We start from the raw sequence: 18286 nt of genomic DNA, 5'->3' as shown, positions 1-18286 counted from the left end.
AACTTGGAGGATCAACCCCTTTTCCTGCCAAGCAGTTGTAAACCTCCATCCCACCTCCACTGATCTTATTTTCCAACATTTGCATCAGACAATTTGGCGCACAAACTCAATCTTCATTGGCAATATAGACTCTGCAAACAGCCACAGTAGCAATAGACTTGTTAAACTTGATCAGCCAAACGGCACCCCCACAGCAGTAATCCTACATTTCCTGCAGTAAAGCAATTTCTTTTCAAATTGTCTTGTTGGTTTTAAGGGATAAAGAAGATATGCCTGTTTTTTTATTTGAGGGTTTTACAGGGTGTCCTGGGAGAGATAACAATATAAGGAGCGATTTTAAGGAACGGCCACATCTAGACAAGATTTGGCCGAGAGGGAGGACTACAACATCATTCTTCAACACCTTTTTTTTTTTTTTACCTTGGAAACTGCATGAACAGATAACAGATGTATACAGTACATTCTCACAGCACCAAAGATCTGTCAAAGCTGATGTTAAGGATCTGCTTTGTAGAGCTTTTGTAAATAACCCCCCCTGCCTAGGAATATCTGAAAATACCAATATAGATTAGGTATTGGTTACTGCGGGAGATTAGTCAAGTGAATACTGGCATTTACTTTCCCATTTTGATCAAGGCCATGAGGTCATTAACATCCGTCATTAAATACTTCTGCTTTGAATTCTACTATTTAATACAAAACAACTTGGCATTGAAATGGTGTGCATTTGTTATTGTCTCAAACAGTGAATGAGTGCTTGACATTTTTACCATTTGTTAAGATACTGGTAGAACAATATGTAAAACCTTCAATAATTCTGCTCTTTATTTGCCTCTCACTGGGGAAACAAAGATGGATTCTGGGACAGTTGCACTTATATAGCTTGAAACTGTATCAGCCATCTTATGATTGGCATAATTACTGTCTTTAGCCAAAACCTGATGACATTTAAGCTTTGTACTGTTTTTTGTTTGGTTAAATCTATGCCTGGCTAAGAGGTATACTCGCATCTTGTCACCCCTGTACTGATTTGTCAAAGCCTTTTACTGTGTCCATTAAAAAAGAAAATACAAATGGCCCGTGTCTTTAATCAGACACCCACTGTACTCCAGCTAATCTGTCATCAAGGGACTTGTGTTCTTCAAGTGCACCCCTTAGACGTTAGCACGCAGAAAGCCAAAGTCATTTAAAGAGGCTTACTGACAAAAGTAATGTAACATGTCAAAAAGATAATGCATCATCACAAAAACATTAATACTATATTGTCTTACATTCTTAAAATTACCCAGCCAACCGCACACACCCCAGACACCTCTGATTTATCTCTTGCCATCTCTGGGACCTACCTGCCCAGCTGTTGGGTTTAGTTATTGAGACAGCTAATGCAAGCCCCCCTTTTTTCCAGACTTCTAACAGGGCAGCTGCTCAGTTCTCCCAGCCAGCAATGACTGCCTTATTCCAGTACTGTTAACTGATAAAGGACTGTATTGGTAGAAGAAAGCTAAAATATGAATTTTGACTGGCAACTTGATTCTACCAGAATTGGACAATGGTGTTGGCATTGGCACACATTTTGATTCACACCAAAGTGACTGCAAAAGTGACTACAGCGAGGATGTTCTCTTTCAATTTGTCCGTGTTAACCAGATAAGACCCTTCAATATCTCCCTGAAGCACTTTATTTGCTCGAACGAGATCAGAAGACTTGATTCTCTTGTTGGAGTTCTAACCAGGACCAAAAATTACACCCACCCACACGCACTCAGTTGCCATCATTTAATGTTTTCAATGTCGAATTAATAACCATTACAGCTCCTTTCTGTTTTAAAGATAATAAAACAGTGAGCTGTAGATAAAAACAATCATTTTCTTTTTATTATTATTAATTAGACAATGGATTGAAATGACAAGAAAGTCAAAACCACAGATATCTTGGTTGCCTTCCCTCTGGTAATTAAACAAGAGCTGCAGACAGTATGGAGGGCTCTTTTAAATACATATTAATCTGTATATTAAAGACATGTGACTTGCAGTTTTGCAGACAACCACATTTTCACTTTTAAAACTCTGTCTGGCTCATGAGGCTATAATTAATTTATTCTTGAGCTCATTATAAACCTTCAAGATGGAAAAGATTTTTAGCAACAGACAGGCTGTGTAATATTATAATTTTAAGTGAGGCGCTGTAGGCTGTATTTCAGAGCTATTGTTAAAGAAAAGCACATTTGTTTTTACACACACTGCTTCTACTCTTGAAGTATTAGATTCGGCAATATGAGTGTGCTTTTACTTCCCTTTGGACAGCTGTATTTTTCACAATTCAGTGGATATATGCGTGTCTACTTTCTGCCCTATTGTCCTTATAACATTTGAAGTCTGACGAAATGAATCTTAAATATAATAATCTGCATCTCTGTTAAACTCATTTAAGACTGGGATCAACATTGCAAATGTAATCACTGCATTCAATTAACTGCATACGCTCTTAAGTTAAAGCTAAAGATTTTGTTATGCATTTTTGCAGTTTACAAAAGTCATCAACTGGATATCGCACCACCATGCTGCCTATAGAAATTTTGCAATTGAATTCTAGCTTATTTTAACTTTGTTAAAACCATGCTGCCACTTCATTCTGACATTTCAGAAAAATAAAGATGCTGTTGGGCTAGCTGTTTCAAATAGGGGTCACAAGTTTTGATTGCTTACATTTCAAGCTGGCCCAAAGTTCAACTAGCCAGTCTCCCTCCTTTATTTAAAAAGAATGGAAGTGACGGCAGGCCACTTATTAAAAAGCTCGGCAGTATGATTTAGGATGCCAATCTCTATTTAAATCAAGTCTTTAATTCAGTTATTCCTGAAATGACTTCCCAATGAACATACTGCCAAAGGACTTGCAGTTTATAGATAAGTGTCCTTCATGTGTTGCTATTTCTAATTATGTACAGAAGCTGGGAGGCCAAAACTGCAGGAATACATATGGCAAGTTTATACAAAATGAATAAGAGGACATTTTAGCCACTGGTTGAGCTAAATATTTGATTTCTTTGTATAAATATGTATACATGGATTTTTAAAATTAATTTTAAGCCCTAACCTGCGGAGGATAATTTTAAAAAGCAACCACCAACATTGCCTTTTAAAGGCTGACCTCTCCAGCCCCCTTTATGTTTAGATCTGTGTATAAATATTCACGCCCGTCTGCCCAGCCAGATGGACGTCCATCTCCAATAACGAGCGCCTGTTCTGGATGAGAATGGCAGACGATCCACAGCACAGTACAGAGGATTTCTGTTTCACACAATCGTATGTGTTAACCAGAACGCCATTGATGTTCTGGTTATGGGAAATATGTTTAAATTCTAGCAACCCCCTGGTTATGGGAAATAGTTTAAATTCCAACTCCTCTTATGGGAAATCATTTTTAATTCTAGCAACCCTGTAGGAATGCACAATATGTAAACTTAAGTGATAAAGAGAAAATTCCTAATACTGCAGTTTGTCTTACTCCTGCAGAGTTCAAAAAGACTTTTCTTTATGAAACAGAGCTTGTCTTTGTCTGATATTACTCAAATGGCACACCGATTTAGGATTGCCTCAGACCTTGCCAACTTTGACTATAAAAAAAACTGTCTGATATAAAAAATACACCTAAGATGTGTGGTTGTAGTGGGTCAACCCACAATTTGTGTGCAGCCGAATGCCTTCAGTGTTTTTCTTATAAAATGGACTATGAAATATTATTGTGATGAGGCTTGTGAAATCCAGAGCTGTGCACTTGTACTAAAACAATTCAGCCAATCAGTATACTCCGTTTGTCCAGGATGGTTTTAAGGCCATTTATGGTAAAATGTTCAACATAATTTAAATTGAGTCCTTCAGTGTTTGGTTTAATGTTTATTAAGTTGTTTCTTTTTATCATTCAACCTTTGCTTTGTGAGAGATGATTATTCAGCTGCTGCATGAAAGACTTGTGGCCCTGTTTTATTTCTGGCAAAAAGCCAATCCTGCCTGTTGTTGTTGTTGTTGTTATAAAAATGTTCTTGTTAATTGTTAAATGAAGATAGTTATTTATATTGCTGGCACATAAACTGGATGGGTTGATGATGTCCAAAAGTTGTTTCGTGCAGAGTTGGTCAAGGCCAGGGAATCAGTAATTGATTTATTTTTATTTGTAATAATCTGCGATTGTCCATGTTCGTGACTCTTGGGAGGTTTCCAACACTAGGAACAAGCCATGATTTGCATCCACACATGTGGTATACGTGTAACAATTAGTGATTGCTAAGTGTCTCAAGCTATGTGACATCTGCTTTGGAATTGGATCACCATGTTATATCTTACAAACTATAATCTGAACTGTGATGAATTTGCCTGAAATGGTGTGTTTTTGTTGCGAGGCAAGTTCTTTTCCATTTACGCAGTGTTTAAATGACTTTATTATCAGTAAAAAGGTAGAAATATGATCATTCCAAAGATTCCTCCTTCCCTGTGTGCTTTACTGTACTGGCAGCTGTTACCCATTGGAATGCAAGAAGCAGATATAAATAAAGACTACATCTGCGGTTCTCCAAACAAAGTACATGTGACATGTCAAAGGTTGTAACGCTCAAGCATGAATCATTAAATATTTGTTCATGTCTTGTTTTGTCTTTTACTTCTGTTTCAAGGGTTATTTAAAGAGTATTTGGTGTGTTAATTTTTGTATACATTAAGCATAAGTGATTCTTTCAAGACAATCACATCTGCACTAAATTTTAGTTCCTTTTAAGATTCTACTTACTATTTTAATAAAAGCCTTAGCCTCTATATGTACTAAGTAAGCCTAATTTCAATGACACACATTTCAACAAGGTTTTTCAATGTTCTTAAATGTCAAACTTTGCACATGCTAAACTCCAGCTCTATTGTAAAGTATTTTATAGACAACTAACATTGTTCAACATTTATCTTTTATCTTTAGGGGCTCAAGCTTCCTATAATAGGCCTGCTACTCCTTGCATCAGTAGGTTGCTATACACTCTCAAGTTCAGTCTGACTTCGTAAGCAGTTCAGAAGTGAAATGGCATTTTGTGTTATGCCTCTGATATATGAAAAAAATATAACGCGTAAAACAATATGGGAAACTATACCTTTGTTAAATGCACCAATGGATTATGTAATGTTTATACACCTTTTGGTATAGGGATTGACATTTTATGTTTCCATTTGCCTGACTACCTTCCTATTGAATGTATTTTAGCATTGAATATTGTTCTGCTCGCGTGCACTGACGCTTAGAAACCTCTCTTCCCAACCTGCTGCTAGCTCTCTCACGATAACGAAAACAACCGGTAAATTCACCCCCAAAGGGGGAAACTAATAAAAGCCTTAATTGTGCAAAAAAAAACAATCTGATTATTCAGAAGACAAGCACAAGTTAAAGCAAATTAATGTTTGCTATTGTTCATTTCTCCTGGCTAAGTGCTAAGCTGGGAATTTGTTTTTTTTTTTTTTCTCCTGAGAGCCAAACAATGTGTGTTTTTTTTTTTTTTTTTTTTTTGTTTTTTATTGTTTTAAAGTCAGCTTTGGTTAGGGCAGTGGGACCCTTTTAGTTGTTGCTGTTTTCATGACAGAACCAATTTATTCTCTCATAATTCATATTAGAAGCATTGTTCTGTATTTTGTTTAATTGGGGACATTCAGGCTGGTTGACAGCTGTGGGGGTTGGGGGAGTTGACCACAGTTAAGACATGGATTAAGATGTATTTTTTCAGGATATCATCAGTAGAGGTAAATAGGATACTAGAATGTGATCTTCATGAAAACATTGACTCTCTGTGAATAGAAATAATTACTAATCCTTCCATATTGAGAACTGTTGTCCCTGTTGTAAAAGAATGCCTTAATGAAGGCACCTTCCAAATAAAGAGGGCTGTCCAGTACAGTTAAAGAAATAGTGCAGTTAAAGACATAGTAATCATCTTCGCCATTTAAATCTGGCCATGTTAGTGTTCAGATTTTTTTGAAGAATCTTTCAACAGACAAAATGTACGAGTAAGTGACAGGTATTTGTGTGTGTGTGTGTGTGTGTGTATATATATATATATATATATATATATATATATATATATATATATATATATATATACACACACACACACACTTTGGAAAGTAATATTAAAAATAGTTTCTGGAATAATGCAGACTTATTGAAAGACTTGCAGGAATTATGGCACAGCTACTGGGATATATCCTTATAGAAACAAAGGTGGTTAAGTTGCAGGTGGTTTGAGAGACTGCTCTGATTCTATCAGAAGCTGTTAGTGTTGAAATCTTCACTTTGACATTCATGCAGGTGTGCAGTCCTCCTTTCAGGGGTGCACTTCATCCTGGCAGACCTGTTGATCCCAGACTACCACAGGAAACAGCTGGTAGTGTCTCGATACGTCCTGGCCTTTGACTTTAAGATGGACGGCCAGCTGAATTTTTGTCAGCTGCTACCATGGCTGGCTGCAATCATTAAATACGTTTGCTTGCCTTTCAAGGAGTGCGTGTGTGTGTGTGTGTGTGCATGGTTGGTGTGGATTCACTAAGTGCATTGTCATAATGCTTTGTTGCAGATCAATTTCTGGTCTCTCTTGGTTTATTTTTTTCCTTAGTTTATTCTTCTGCTGTGCATTCAGGAGGAGTTCCTTTGCTCATTTCCCTCCTTAAAACCGGCTTGCATCACTCTGTGGTATCCTTTTACCTGACTTGCAGAGAAAGAATAATTTATTCAAACCAAATTATGTTTTATACTGAATATTTTTGCCTGTACAACTGATATTAAAGCAGATAGGGGTATATACTGTTACCTGCCTTCCCTCTATGTATTACCTACTGCCCCCCAAAAAATCTGTACTTTGACTTTATTGTGGGCCTTAATCTTATCTATCACATTTCTAGGTGCTACAGGCACATCAATTTACAGATGTTTTGATTGTTATGATAATAGTGAAGGTAGATACATGCCAGACTGATTTAAAATACATGTAGCAGCAGTCAAATTTTCACTCCCTTGTCACAGTTCTGTGGCACTGGTGTTTCCTTGCTTGTTGCCACACTGCTGAGCTGCTGCTGTTCCATAGTTTGGTAGTTATGATGAAGCAATAGAAAAGATTGTTCTTATGAAATGTTCACTATTTGAAGCTTGGCCCCCTGCATTTCTCAGTCTGGGCTTCTGGTAAATAAGTAATGTCATTGTGTGTCCCCTCCCATCCCTTTGTGAAGCACAATAGATTGTAACTAGAAGAGAGCAATTCTGCATTCATGAACTTAATCTGTCTGTCAATTTCTATTTATTTTTGTTTTTTGTTTCATTCCTCATTCATTCTATCCTCACTGTTTGATAGGTCTTTAATTAACATGTCCTGTATCAATCAGCTGTATTGGTTATCTGTACATCAATCAATCACCATTAATCTGCCTACCTGTCACATACTGTATATCTAGCCCATCACATTTTTACTTTTGTTCATCTGTTTCTTAGGAGAATATGAATCATATGCATTTTACTTATCCCGGATATTTAATATATTATCAAACATAACATTCTTTTAAGCCTATCCAACAATACTGCTCAGTTTTTCTGTAAATATAATCCATTGGAGTCTTCTAGTGTACTTTTTATTCTAGAAACCTTGTTAAGGATTTTGTTTATATTTAATATTCCTCAAAGATTGTAACTGCAGTGACATGCCACCTGCTTCCCCCTATGTAATGCAAAACTGGGTCTATGTACATTTTCTAGGCTAGGTTTCATGTGATTAAGTGCCAGCTATAAAGATAGGACTGTTTAGTACAGTAAATAAGTAAGTATAATAATGCCTGCATTAGTACTAGAAGTTGTCACCTGGTACCAGTCAGTAAGCCATGGAAGAGATTTTCTCAAACAGAAGCACTGTGAGTAAGTAACCCCCTATCTTAAGAAGCTTCAGTTGCTCAGTCCCTGTGGTGGCTGTTTCCTTTTGGCTTTCACTGTAAATGCTTGATTCTAGGAAGAACATGTCTTTTCATTTATGAAGAGTCCTTCAACGTTTTAAACAAATATTAAAATCATCTTTAATTTTGAATGAACTGGAAAACTAAAAGTAGAATACATGCTATATACCAGTAAAACCTGGTACCCCATAAACTGAGCTAGCGAGGGAGAGACACACTCTTCAGTACAGCACATTTGTTTGATGTAATTTGCGCATTGGTTTCCTTTGCAAGAGATATTTTTGATTCAATCACATAAATTACATTGTATGAATCAATACAGACATTTTTTGTTTGCTGGAATACATTTAAAATATTCAAATATTTGAATAGGGGGAGTAAAACACCTTGTTATATTATAGAATTGTGCACATCAGGAGGTGAACTGTGTTCAGTTTGGTGATATTTCAGCTTCTTGGCTGGGTTTTTGGCTTCTAGGCTCAATCCAGTTTTGGGAGATCTGGACAGCCTTTTGACAACCCAAGTGTTTCCAGTTTAGTTAGTTTTCATCAGACATCCAAAGGGATGCTGGGGGTCAGTTGCCATGCTTCTCCAGCTGTGATGGGGATCCATCACTAATTTCCAACAGCGTTTTCAGATTCCGTTCTCTCCAGAGCATTTGAAAGAAAGTTATGCTTGCTTTGTGTGTGTTCTCAGATTTGTATGAATTTCTTGGATTCCTTCTTTCGTAGTAAACAATACATTCTTATCTTGGATGTAACACCCAACACTACCACAGGGGATTTAGTTAAATTTTAGTAATAAGTAAATCTTTGTCAATGTTTCTTGTAATTATTGGGAATTGACGTGGAAATTCCCCAGGGTACCAATCAAGAGACTAAGAGTGCTGACTAATAGTTTACTGGAAGTTTTGCCGTTGCCAAAAAACGACTGGAGCATTCCCAAAACACTACCTCGAGTCTAGAGTTAAACAAATCTTCAGTCCTGAAATGCACGCACGGGAAATGTCTGTTTTGAAAGTAAACCTGAGAGGAATTCCCTGGTAAAATATTGTTTCAATATGGTTGGCAATTCACAGATGCAGGCTTTAAATGTTGACACCTGTCGTCATCATCATGCACTGCAATATGAAACTGATTATATAGCAGAGTAAATCAGTGTACACAATTGGATTAAATGCATCAAGATTTCAGGTTGTAACACATCAAACTGTGAAAAGGAGGGGTGAATACTTATAGGCACTGTATAAAACCTGCAGCGCTCCAACCCTAAAGGACTGTATTTGTAAACCCCTGCACTATATCATTTGAGTGGGGGTAGGAGTATGTTTTTAATATGCGGACAGACTTGCAGTGCAGCAAGCTACCCATTAGTAAAGCTGCAATTGTAGTCATGTTTCCAAAGGCAGTAACTATAATATGCCAGTCTCTCCTCCTCTGCATATTGCTGTCAAAAAGAGTGCTGTATTTGCCAGCTGAATATTATCCAGTGTGAAGACCTTGGATTGAGTGTGAAACTGTGTCATGGAATTAATATGCAGAAAGAAAAGCCAGTCTCGAATTGCTATAAAATCTGATAACTCACAATGTGGCCACAGACTCGGAAGGTTATCGTCTGATAGCAAGTTCTCTTCATGAATGTGAAGCAATCACTCGCTGGAATGTGTACTGTTCTGACAGCATTGGCAATTCATTAAGAGGAGCCAAAGGGAAATCAGAGAGAGGCAGGTTGCTCTTATTGATATAAATAAGCTTCATTCCTGTCTAGATTAGGGTTAACTTTGATCTACCCCCTGTGCAAAACGCAATAAAGCTCTGGATCATGCCAGTCTGGAAAGTGTTGATAATTTCTTTTTTTTTTTTTTTTTTTTTATTTATTGTGAATTGAGACCATGTGGTAGTATAGCAGGACCATCTTCATCTACCCTACAGGCTTGTAGTTTTCCTCAGCGTTGCTACATGTTTTTTTTTTTTTTTTTTTTTTTTTTAAGGTATGAATTTATAGTTTGTAATGCAGAAGGTTACTCCAATTTTTTATAGATTTTTTAATCTCAGGAAAATCCATCCACAAACCTGTCACGCCTATCACATATAAATGGGAGGCATTGTAGTTATCGGGTGATTTCCATAGATACTGTATATCAACCATGAGTAGTAAACACTAAATACTGCTAAATTTATAAATTAAACTTTTATTTTTAAGTAAACTTTCAAATGTACTTTTTACAAGTAAGAAAAATTGGGCAGTTCAGCTAAAGTGAAGTTACAATTCTAATGAGATGTAGACCTGAGGTAACCTTGCTTCTCTGGTGTCATCAATACATGTATAAAGATGGATGAAGATATAGATTTAAGGATAGTCATACCAATATGGGCAAAATTTAAATTGAATAATGGTTTGCCTTTAGTATTGCTTCATGAGTGCAGGGAATCCAAGTTTAAAAAACATTGTGAGCTATTAGTAAATCTCTAAACAGTTGCTGTTTTCTGACGATAGTTTTATTTAATACTGTTGAATTTTAAGTATACAGTGTTTCTAAACTTTTCAACTAAGAATCTTTGAAGTGCCTGAGCTAATCCAAGTCCACTGGCCACACACCATTCTCAGGGCTGTTTGGCAGTGTTGTCAGGCCAGCTGTCAGGTTTAAGAGCCAGCAGACAGGTACCCTGGTGCTATAGATGTAGCCCCGGAGCTGTGTAGCGGAGCGGCACATTCCAGAAGACAGGTGTTGAGATGATAGATCTCTTGGTCTCCTCCACCGCACTTTAGCAGCAGGGAAATTTAGAAATAATAGAAAAAAAAACTACAGAACATTCTTTCCATTCCCACATAAATAAATATCGTAGAGTACAGAATTGAGCTGTAGCTTATTGTTCCCCTTGAATAGCTGCATACAGGATGCTTATGTAATCTGCTGTTTTGCAAAAGTCTGGCTGTACTGACTGGGCACGTAATTGCATAAATGATAGCACCGTCTGACCACTGATTTACTGTTGCTACATCTGCAACCACGCCATGGGAGTGAATATGTTTTGTCACACAATTGGTTGGATACCAGAAAATGGCATTGTGAATAGCAGAGTAAATGTTGCCCTGTCTTTTATTATTTTTAAAATGCCAATTTGGTTGTAAGCATAGGTATGTTCATAATGGCAGCTAGAGATTGTGTAAAAATATAAATCTGTACAATAGGTCTATACAATATACATTAGTGATAAAATCAAATGAATACCAAACGCACTTTCTTTTAACTTTAGCTGAAGGCTGCCGTTAACACAAACTAAATAATTTACTGTACAATGCGAAAATAACACAAGTTTATTTTAAATTGAAACAAAATAATTTTAGCGCTTTTTTTCCCCCCAACCATCGACTGCTTAACACTAGATTCGCCTGTTGTTTAAGAAGAAAATTGTCTTCATTCCTAAAAGCATATGTGAGCACAGATTTTTTTTTATTTTTTTTTTTTTTTTTTTTTTTGGGGGGGGGGGGGGGGGGGTAGTGGAGGAGAGGCATAATGTTTGCCATGACTAACAGCTATCTGTTCCAGGACTTCCATACTGACCAGGCAATCATGCTATACTTGATTCAGCTGTTTTTTCTTAGTATGGCCTCATGATTATTTGGAGCCACACCATGTACATTGCATAAACGGAGATGCAAACAATACTGTTCAGTTCAATTATAATACAATGGAACGCAGTGAGATCCACATGACAACAAGCATTTTCTGTCATAAGTAACTCCATATGAGTAACTACCGGAGTCAATGAAAGGACACGAATGTCAGTTAGTACTGCCAGATGACTGTACCAGTCATTCTTCTCTTGTCGAGAGCCTGCGGTGCCCTGAGGCAGGGAGGCAGAGAGGCACAGGGAAGTACTGCTGAGCAGAGCAGGTCTGCTTACAATCCCACTCACTCACTCTCTCTTTATGGTCTGCTTCTTGTTTGGGGAGCAGTAGGGTGGCCGGGAGATTCTTGGCATTGAGAGATGTTCCCTGTTTTAGCCTGGAGCCCCTGGTAGGCCCCGCACACTCATGCCTCAGATATGTAATTGTTTTTTATAAACTAGAAGGGAGCCATTCATATGTTTTAATTAAATAAGTCATTAAACAAGTCTATTTACAGGGATAGATATTGATAAAAAAAAAAAAAAAAAAAAAAAAACATTGTTTGAGGAGGTGGGATAGAAAAATCTGACCTGTACATTACCAGCTATTGTCACAGTTTTTACAGTATTGCCCAGCATGCTGTAGTGACCCCTTGTGGACATTCCACCCTATTGACCTCTAGCCTTTATTATATTAATATTTAACTGGCCCTTTTCAGCCATTGTACGTTTTTTTTTTTTTTTTGGTCATGTTGTCATATTTAAGAGGAGGATATTTCAAAGACATGTTTAGTTCACTTTCTATCCACACTAACCCTAAATTAAGAATTGTTCATATAAAAGTAATCACGGGACATTCCAAAGTTGTTTTTTCAGTGTGCTGTTTAGACATTTTTACAGATCTGCAATGATGGAACAGTTAATGTACACAAGACATTGTTTTAGTGAAGGTTTAGTATGAAACTGTTAAATATTAAAACACATATATTTGTTTTACACTGTTTGTACTGACATTAAAAAATCAGTCATACCCTGAATTGTTTGCTAACAATGGAGCCCGTAACACATGTTAATGCCCCCCCTCCTTCCTTAAAGTGTTCCTCTCTGTTGTTTTGCCTGCAGGACTGTCCCCAGATCCTCCCTTCCACCCAGATCTACATCCCAGTGGGGGTTGTGAAACCCATCACCCTGGCCGCAAAGAACCTCCCCCAGCCCCAGTCCGGCCAGAGGAACTACGAGTGCATCTTCCATATCCAGGGCGCCGTGATCAGCGTCACCGCTCTGCGCTTCAACAGCTCCAGCATCCAGTGTCAGAACACCCAGGTGAGCCATGCTTTCCAGGACACTGCACATCTTCTATAGCGGTCTCTCTTGCAACTTTCACAATCAGCAAGCCTCGGTGACTGTTCTGCTGTCCCCTGTAAAAGTTTTAGCCGTAGGCTGAAAGCACAGTAGCTATGTGCTGTGCATATTATGAATTTCAGATTCAGCTGATTTGTATTTAATTATTTTAACCTTTAGGTAAGTCAGTACTTATAAGCCCTTGTTATGGACAGTACTTAATCCTTGGATAACGCTACAAAATAATTTTGGAGAATCGCATTTCCTTCAATCTGTTTCCTGTGTATTCCAGAAATGTTGCCCCAATATGTTATGCAGGTGTTATCTTTTACTCCCATTTTAGATGTGACTTTTTTTTTTCATTTTTACAAAGCTACCTCTCGCTCAAAGAACAATGGAAGAGTGAGATTCATTCTGCAGAAATTCTCATCACAGCTCCATTATCAGGCAGTATCTCAGACAGCCCATTTCCAGCATGCCCTTTCGTCATACTGCCAGGTGGATCATGTTATCCAAAGAAGTTATCCTGCTCACTGCATTTGAAAAAAATGGTTTGATTAAAATGCAGTCTTGCTTGGTCCTGTTGATCTAGATTGCGCATTCTTTTTTTAAATCTTTTTTATTTTATTTTTTGTAAACTTTTGCTCCCCTCCTTTGTATCTTGGCTCTTATTCTGCTAAACCTGCTGGCTCCCTTGGGGTGGGGGAGGAGGAGGAGGGTTGTGTGGTGTGATTAGTTGCTGAGTAGCATCACTGAGGCTGTTAATCTGAAGGAGAAGTTAATTGTGCCAGACTGCCCAGTGGATTGATCTTGTTTACATTCCCCTCTCTCAATGGTAAAATGAGAATGCAGGGCCAGTGCTACATTTTTTGTGATATACTTTATAACTGTGAGGCGACAGCTGCAGGCTTTCTATTTTCTTCTGTTTTCTTTTTTTCTCCTTGATTTATTTAGTCTTGCTTATTAGGAGGTCTCCCTTTCCGTTATGTACCAAAATGGTACACTGATGACAGTTCTTACTCCCACTTTTCCACTTTGGCTTGTGATCAGTCAGTTAAGTGTTGGCCTTTGTGACTTAAGTTTAAGTATCTGGATGTATGGTATAGTGAGTGAAGTTATGGATCAAGGGCTTAGCTGGGCACACCTTTGCAAATTTTAATTTTTTTTTTATATATTTTTTTTTTTTTACACAATTGCGAGAATTTTAAATGGCAAAAATATCAAGGTATTTGCCATAATTTCAGTACATCTCATCCTGTGTCCAAAAGTCATCCATGCCTGGAACACTACACAAAACAAAAAATACATCGTATTATACGTCACCACAGACAACACACTGACAACGAGGTTCATCTGCAGTGCCAAAAAAGGTTAATCTAATTTCTAAGTAACTTTCTTCATATTTCCAAATTTAATTCTTTAGACGACACTGATGCACCTGCACAATCACTCTGTCTTTTTTTTTTTTTTTTCTTTTTATGCTGCAGAAACAGATTCATTTTATGGACAAGGTGGAGGCAACAGAACTGTCGTTGATTCTTAAACACAAAATCACTCTGCTTTATTAAACACTGTTTTCAAGACTAATACAGGTATCATAAGTTAGAAAAAAAACCTTTGTAAAATTCACATTTAGAGATTTGTTACTTATCACTGTAATTACTGTATTAGAATACACACCAAGAAAGTCTGACATGACTTAAATGATTGAGAGATTTTCTTTATCCATTTTTTTTCTCAGCAGTATTTCTTGCTTTCTTGCTTTGAAACGGCTGCCACTGAAATGACTCAGCTGCTTGTCACTTAGGATAGTGTGTCACTCAGTGTTTAAGCTGGGCTGCTAGTTAAAACCCCCTCATGCATTTACTGTTCCTTACACATTGTTTCTCACAGCTTATCCTTCCTTTCCATTAACTTATTTTTAAGCAACCTTTAGCATTTCATACCAGAATCACAATTCACATATTTTTGTTTCATAGCAACATCTGACACTTGCATCTTCAGTGCAACAGAGTGTATGGTTCACTTCCTGCAACGATTTTTGCTGTGTCACAGTCATGCAGTGTGCTGTCTGGAGGTACCATAGAACAGTAAGCTGTTAAAGAACTTTCCAACACACCTATAGCTTTTGGTCTGCAAGTGGCCAAATGTGGCCTGGGACAACCTTGTGACTGGACCCATAGTGAAATATAAGACAGGTATTAACAGATGTTCAATAATATCTAGATGGTTGGCATACAAATACATACTAATTACTTATTTGTATTTTGTAGTGGGTTATTAAACCTATTGCTCACTTAAAATGGATATATTCAGTTCTCTTCTGCCATTTCTAGCCATGGCCTTTTTAATTGAAAATCACTAGTGTATTTATTGTAAGCAGAGACTAAAGGTGTTTTTTTTTAAATTTTATTTGTGCTGTAATTCTAGCAGGTGAAAGTGGTCTGCTTCTACAGGACAGCTCTTACAGGCGCTCGTAAATGCTAGAGACGTGTGAATACAGTAACCCTAATGCAGTATTCGGTGGCCCCCTAATAGTACTGTTTCTTGTATCGGCTGGTGCTTGGATAAACAATCAGTGTGAACCGCCTCCATTTTTCAGTAGAAAACACATTTAGAATAAAAACAAAAAAGGAGAAAAAGAAGAGCCAGCCAGTGTTTGCTCATTGATTAAGTAAACTGAGGATGTTAATTTGTGGTTTAGCCTACTGTGAACTGCCGGCAAGTGTGTCTTTAGTACATTAGCTCAGTGCATTATAATAGGGGTATTGCATTCATCTGGCTGTTTGTGGAGAGGCCCACCATAGACCTGACTGTTTAATAAGAGACTGCCTCGACTTCATCAAGCGAGGAGGGGATCAGTTTGCTGGCTGTTCCGTCACAAAGAAAACATCTAGTTAATGCTTAATAGAGTCGTCGCTCTTGTTCTAACAAGGGAATGTTTGCATGCACGATAGATGGGACGGTTCCTCTGACAGCTTGAGCTACAGTATATACACTAAAACATACAGTAAGAGCGTGCCTTACATTCGAAAAATAAAATACATTCAGAATTAATCATTTAATACCACAGTAGGTTGTGTTGGGAATGAGTTTGAAATGAGTAGCCTTTTTTTTTTTAAATTAAACTCAAATTCTTAATTCACAATCTGCCCTCCATCCAAAAGTAAGTGGTTCACATGATTTCAGATTAAATACACCTGTCTCTGTAAGGTCCCACAGTTGGGTAGTGCATTCAAAGCAAAGATACTACCATGAAGACCAAGAAGCTTTCAAAACAAATCTGGGATAAAGTTGTGGAAAGGCACAGATCAGGAGAGGGGTATACAAAGATTTTAAAGGCATTGACTATCCCTTGGAGCACAGTTAAGTCGATCATTAAGAAGTGGAACGTATACGGCACCAGAGCTAAGAGCAGGCCGTCCTTCCAAACTGAGCAGCCGGGTAAGAAGAGCATTGATCAGGGAAGCCACCAAGACTCCAATGACAACTCTGAAAGACCTACAGCGTTCCATGGCTGAGATGGGAGAAACTGTCCATATGTCATCAATAGCTGAGGTACAAAATGTGGCCTGTATGGAAGAGTGGCAAGATGGAAGCCATCCTCTGAAAAGATGTGACAAAAGGTTCTGTGGTGAAGCAAAAATTGAACTATTTGGCCTAAATGCAAAGCGTTTTGTCTGACGCAAACCCAGCACAGCACATCACCCAGGTAATACCATCTCTACTATGAAGCATAGTGATGGCAACATCATGCTATGGGGATGCTTTTCATCGGCAGGGACTGGGAAGCTTGTCAGGGTAGAGGGCAAAATGGATGGAGCTAAATACAGGCAAATCTTTGAGGAAAACCTGCTTCAGTCTGCAAAAGACCTACGACTGGGACAGAGATTCACCTTTCAGCATGACACTGACCCCAAGCAAGCGACACTGGAGTGGCTTAAAAACAAGAAAGTGAATGTCCTAGAGTCGCCCAGTCAAAGCCCGGACTTGAATCTGATTGAGAATCTGTGGCAAGACTTGAAGATTGCTGTTCACCAACGATCCCCATCCAACTTGAACTTTAACAATTTTGCCAAGAAGAATGGCCAAATATTGCACGAACCAGATGCGCAAACCTGGTAGAGACTTACCCCAAAAGACTCACAGCTGTAATTGCTGCCAAAGGTGGTTCTTCCAAGTATTGACGCAGGGGGGTGAATACTTATCTAACCAAGATATTTCAGGTTTTTTTTTTTATTTTTTTCATTTTTCATTAACTGTTGTTTCACAATAAAAATTCTCTTGCCTCTTCAAAGTGTTGAGTAGGTTGTGTAAATCAAAGGTGAAAAAAACAATTTTAAATGCATCAGGATTATATATATATATATATATATATATATATATATATATATATATATATACATATATATAATACATATACACACACACACATGCACAAGGTAGTTGGTGCTTTCAGATTAACAGATGAAAAGAAGAGTGTGTAAACCTTGTATTATGATGTCCTAAAAGGGTTTACCAGAATTCCTTTAGATAAATGTCAGTACTACCCAATCTCAAAACCTCCATCCCACCCCACTAGAAAAAATACAAACCTTATTATGCTTGTTCTCCAACTCTATCTTCCCCAGCAGCTGTGTTTAAACCGCAATGAAAAGTGGTGTGATGGGGGTCCAATTAAAGTGGTGCAGATAAAATGATGATGAATCACAGTTTGGCTACAGGGAGACGCGGTGTACATTACAGCTGTCTCCAGACTCTGAGAAAGAGGAGTTGAGGTCATCAAATCAGAGGGAAAATTAGGACGCAGCTGTAGCTCCGCTGTTCTCTCGTTAAAGAAAAAAAAGTAGTCAATTGTAGCTGCAGGGCTGTACTTGTATTACCTGCTTTATATTTCTAATGACATTGTTCTCCTGTAATAGAATGGTGGGGGGGAATCTAAAATCCTTGCCCAGATGGAGCTGACTTGTAGAGGTTGACAGGTAAGGTAAGTAGTTCAGTTGGCACAGTTATTTTATTCTCCCTAGGGATAAATGCAATAACCAAACATTCCTCTCGATTTTATATTTGTTGTTAATGTATTTTCAAGCACACTATTGCTTTATGAATAGGGGCACTCTTCCTTGTGGTGACCTGACCTTACTCCTAACGACAATTAATTCCCTGCTCCGCAGCAAACAGTGATTCATCTTATGGAAGCCTATTGGCTCGTTTCACAGACACACTCAGCATTCATATTGGACTATAATAAAAATAAAAAATATTCTTAGATTTGTGTGTGAACCCAGCCATAATACTATTGATCCTAATGGTTTCTATGGGGAAAACACACCTATTGAATTTGAAAATTCGAACAGCTCCCCATTGTGGCAATT

The 18286-nt window shown here is 37.8% G+C and overlaps 1 protein-coding gene across 4 annotated transcripts in view; it reads left to right on the top strand.

The window, feature by feature from the left end:
• Nucleotides 1-18286, top strand: part of LOC121329154 (plexin-A1-like) — a 199184-nt gene that overhangs the window by 125967 nt on the left and 54931 nt on the right. For all 4 annotated transcript variants that reach the window (XM_041274549.1, XM_041274550.1, XM_041274552.1 and 1 more), the window contains one exon: nucleotides 12693-12893. In XM_041274549.1, the coding sequence (XP_041130483.1) occupies nucleotides 12693-12893 (201 nt within the window). The remainder of the gene's footprint in view (nucleotides 1-12692; nucleotides 12894-18286) is intronic.

The sequence above is a fragment of the Polyodon spathula genome, chromosome 16 (assembly GCF_017654505.1).
Source record: "Polyodon spathula isolate WHYD16114869_AA chromosome 16, ASM1765450v1, whole genome shotgun sequence".
NCBI classification, from domain to species: Eukaryota; Metazoa; Chordata; class Actinopteri; order Acipenseriformes; family Polyodontidae; genus Polyodon; species Polyodon spathula.
The sequence above is the reverse complement of the archived record's forward strand: the minus strand, read 5'-3'. Positions and strand labels throughout refer to the sequence as shown.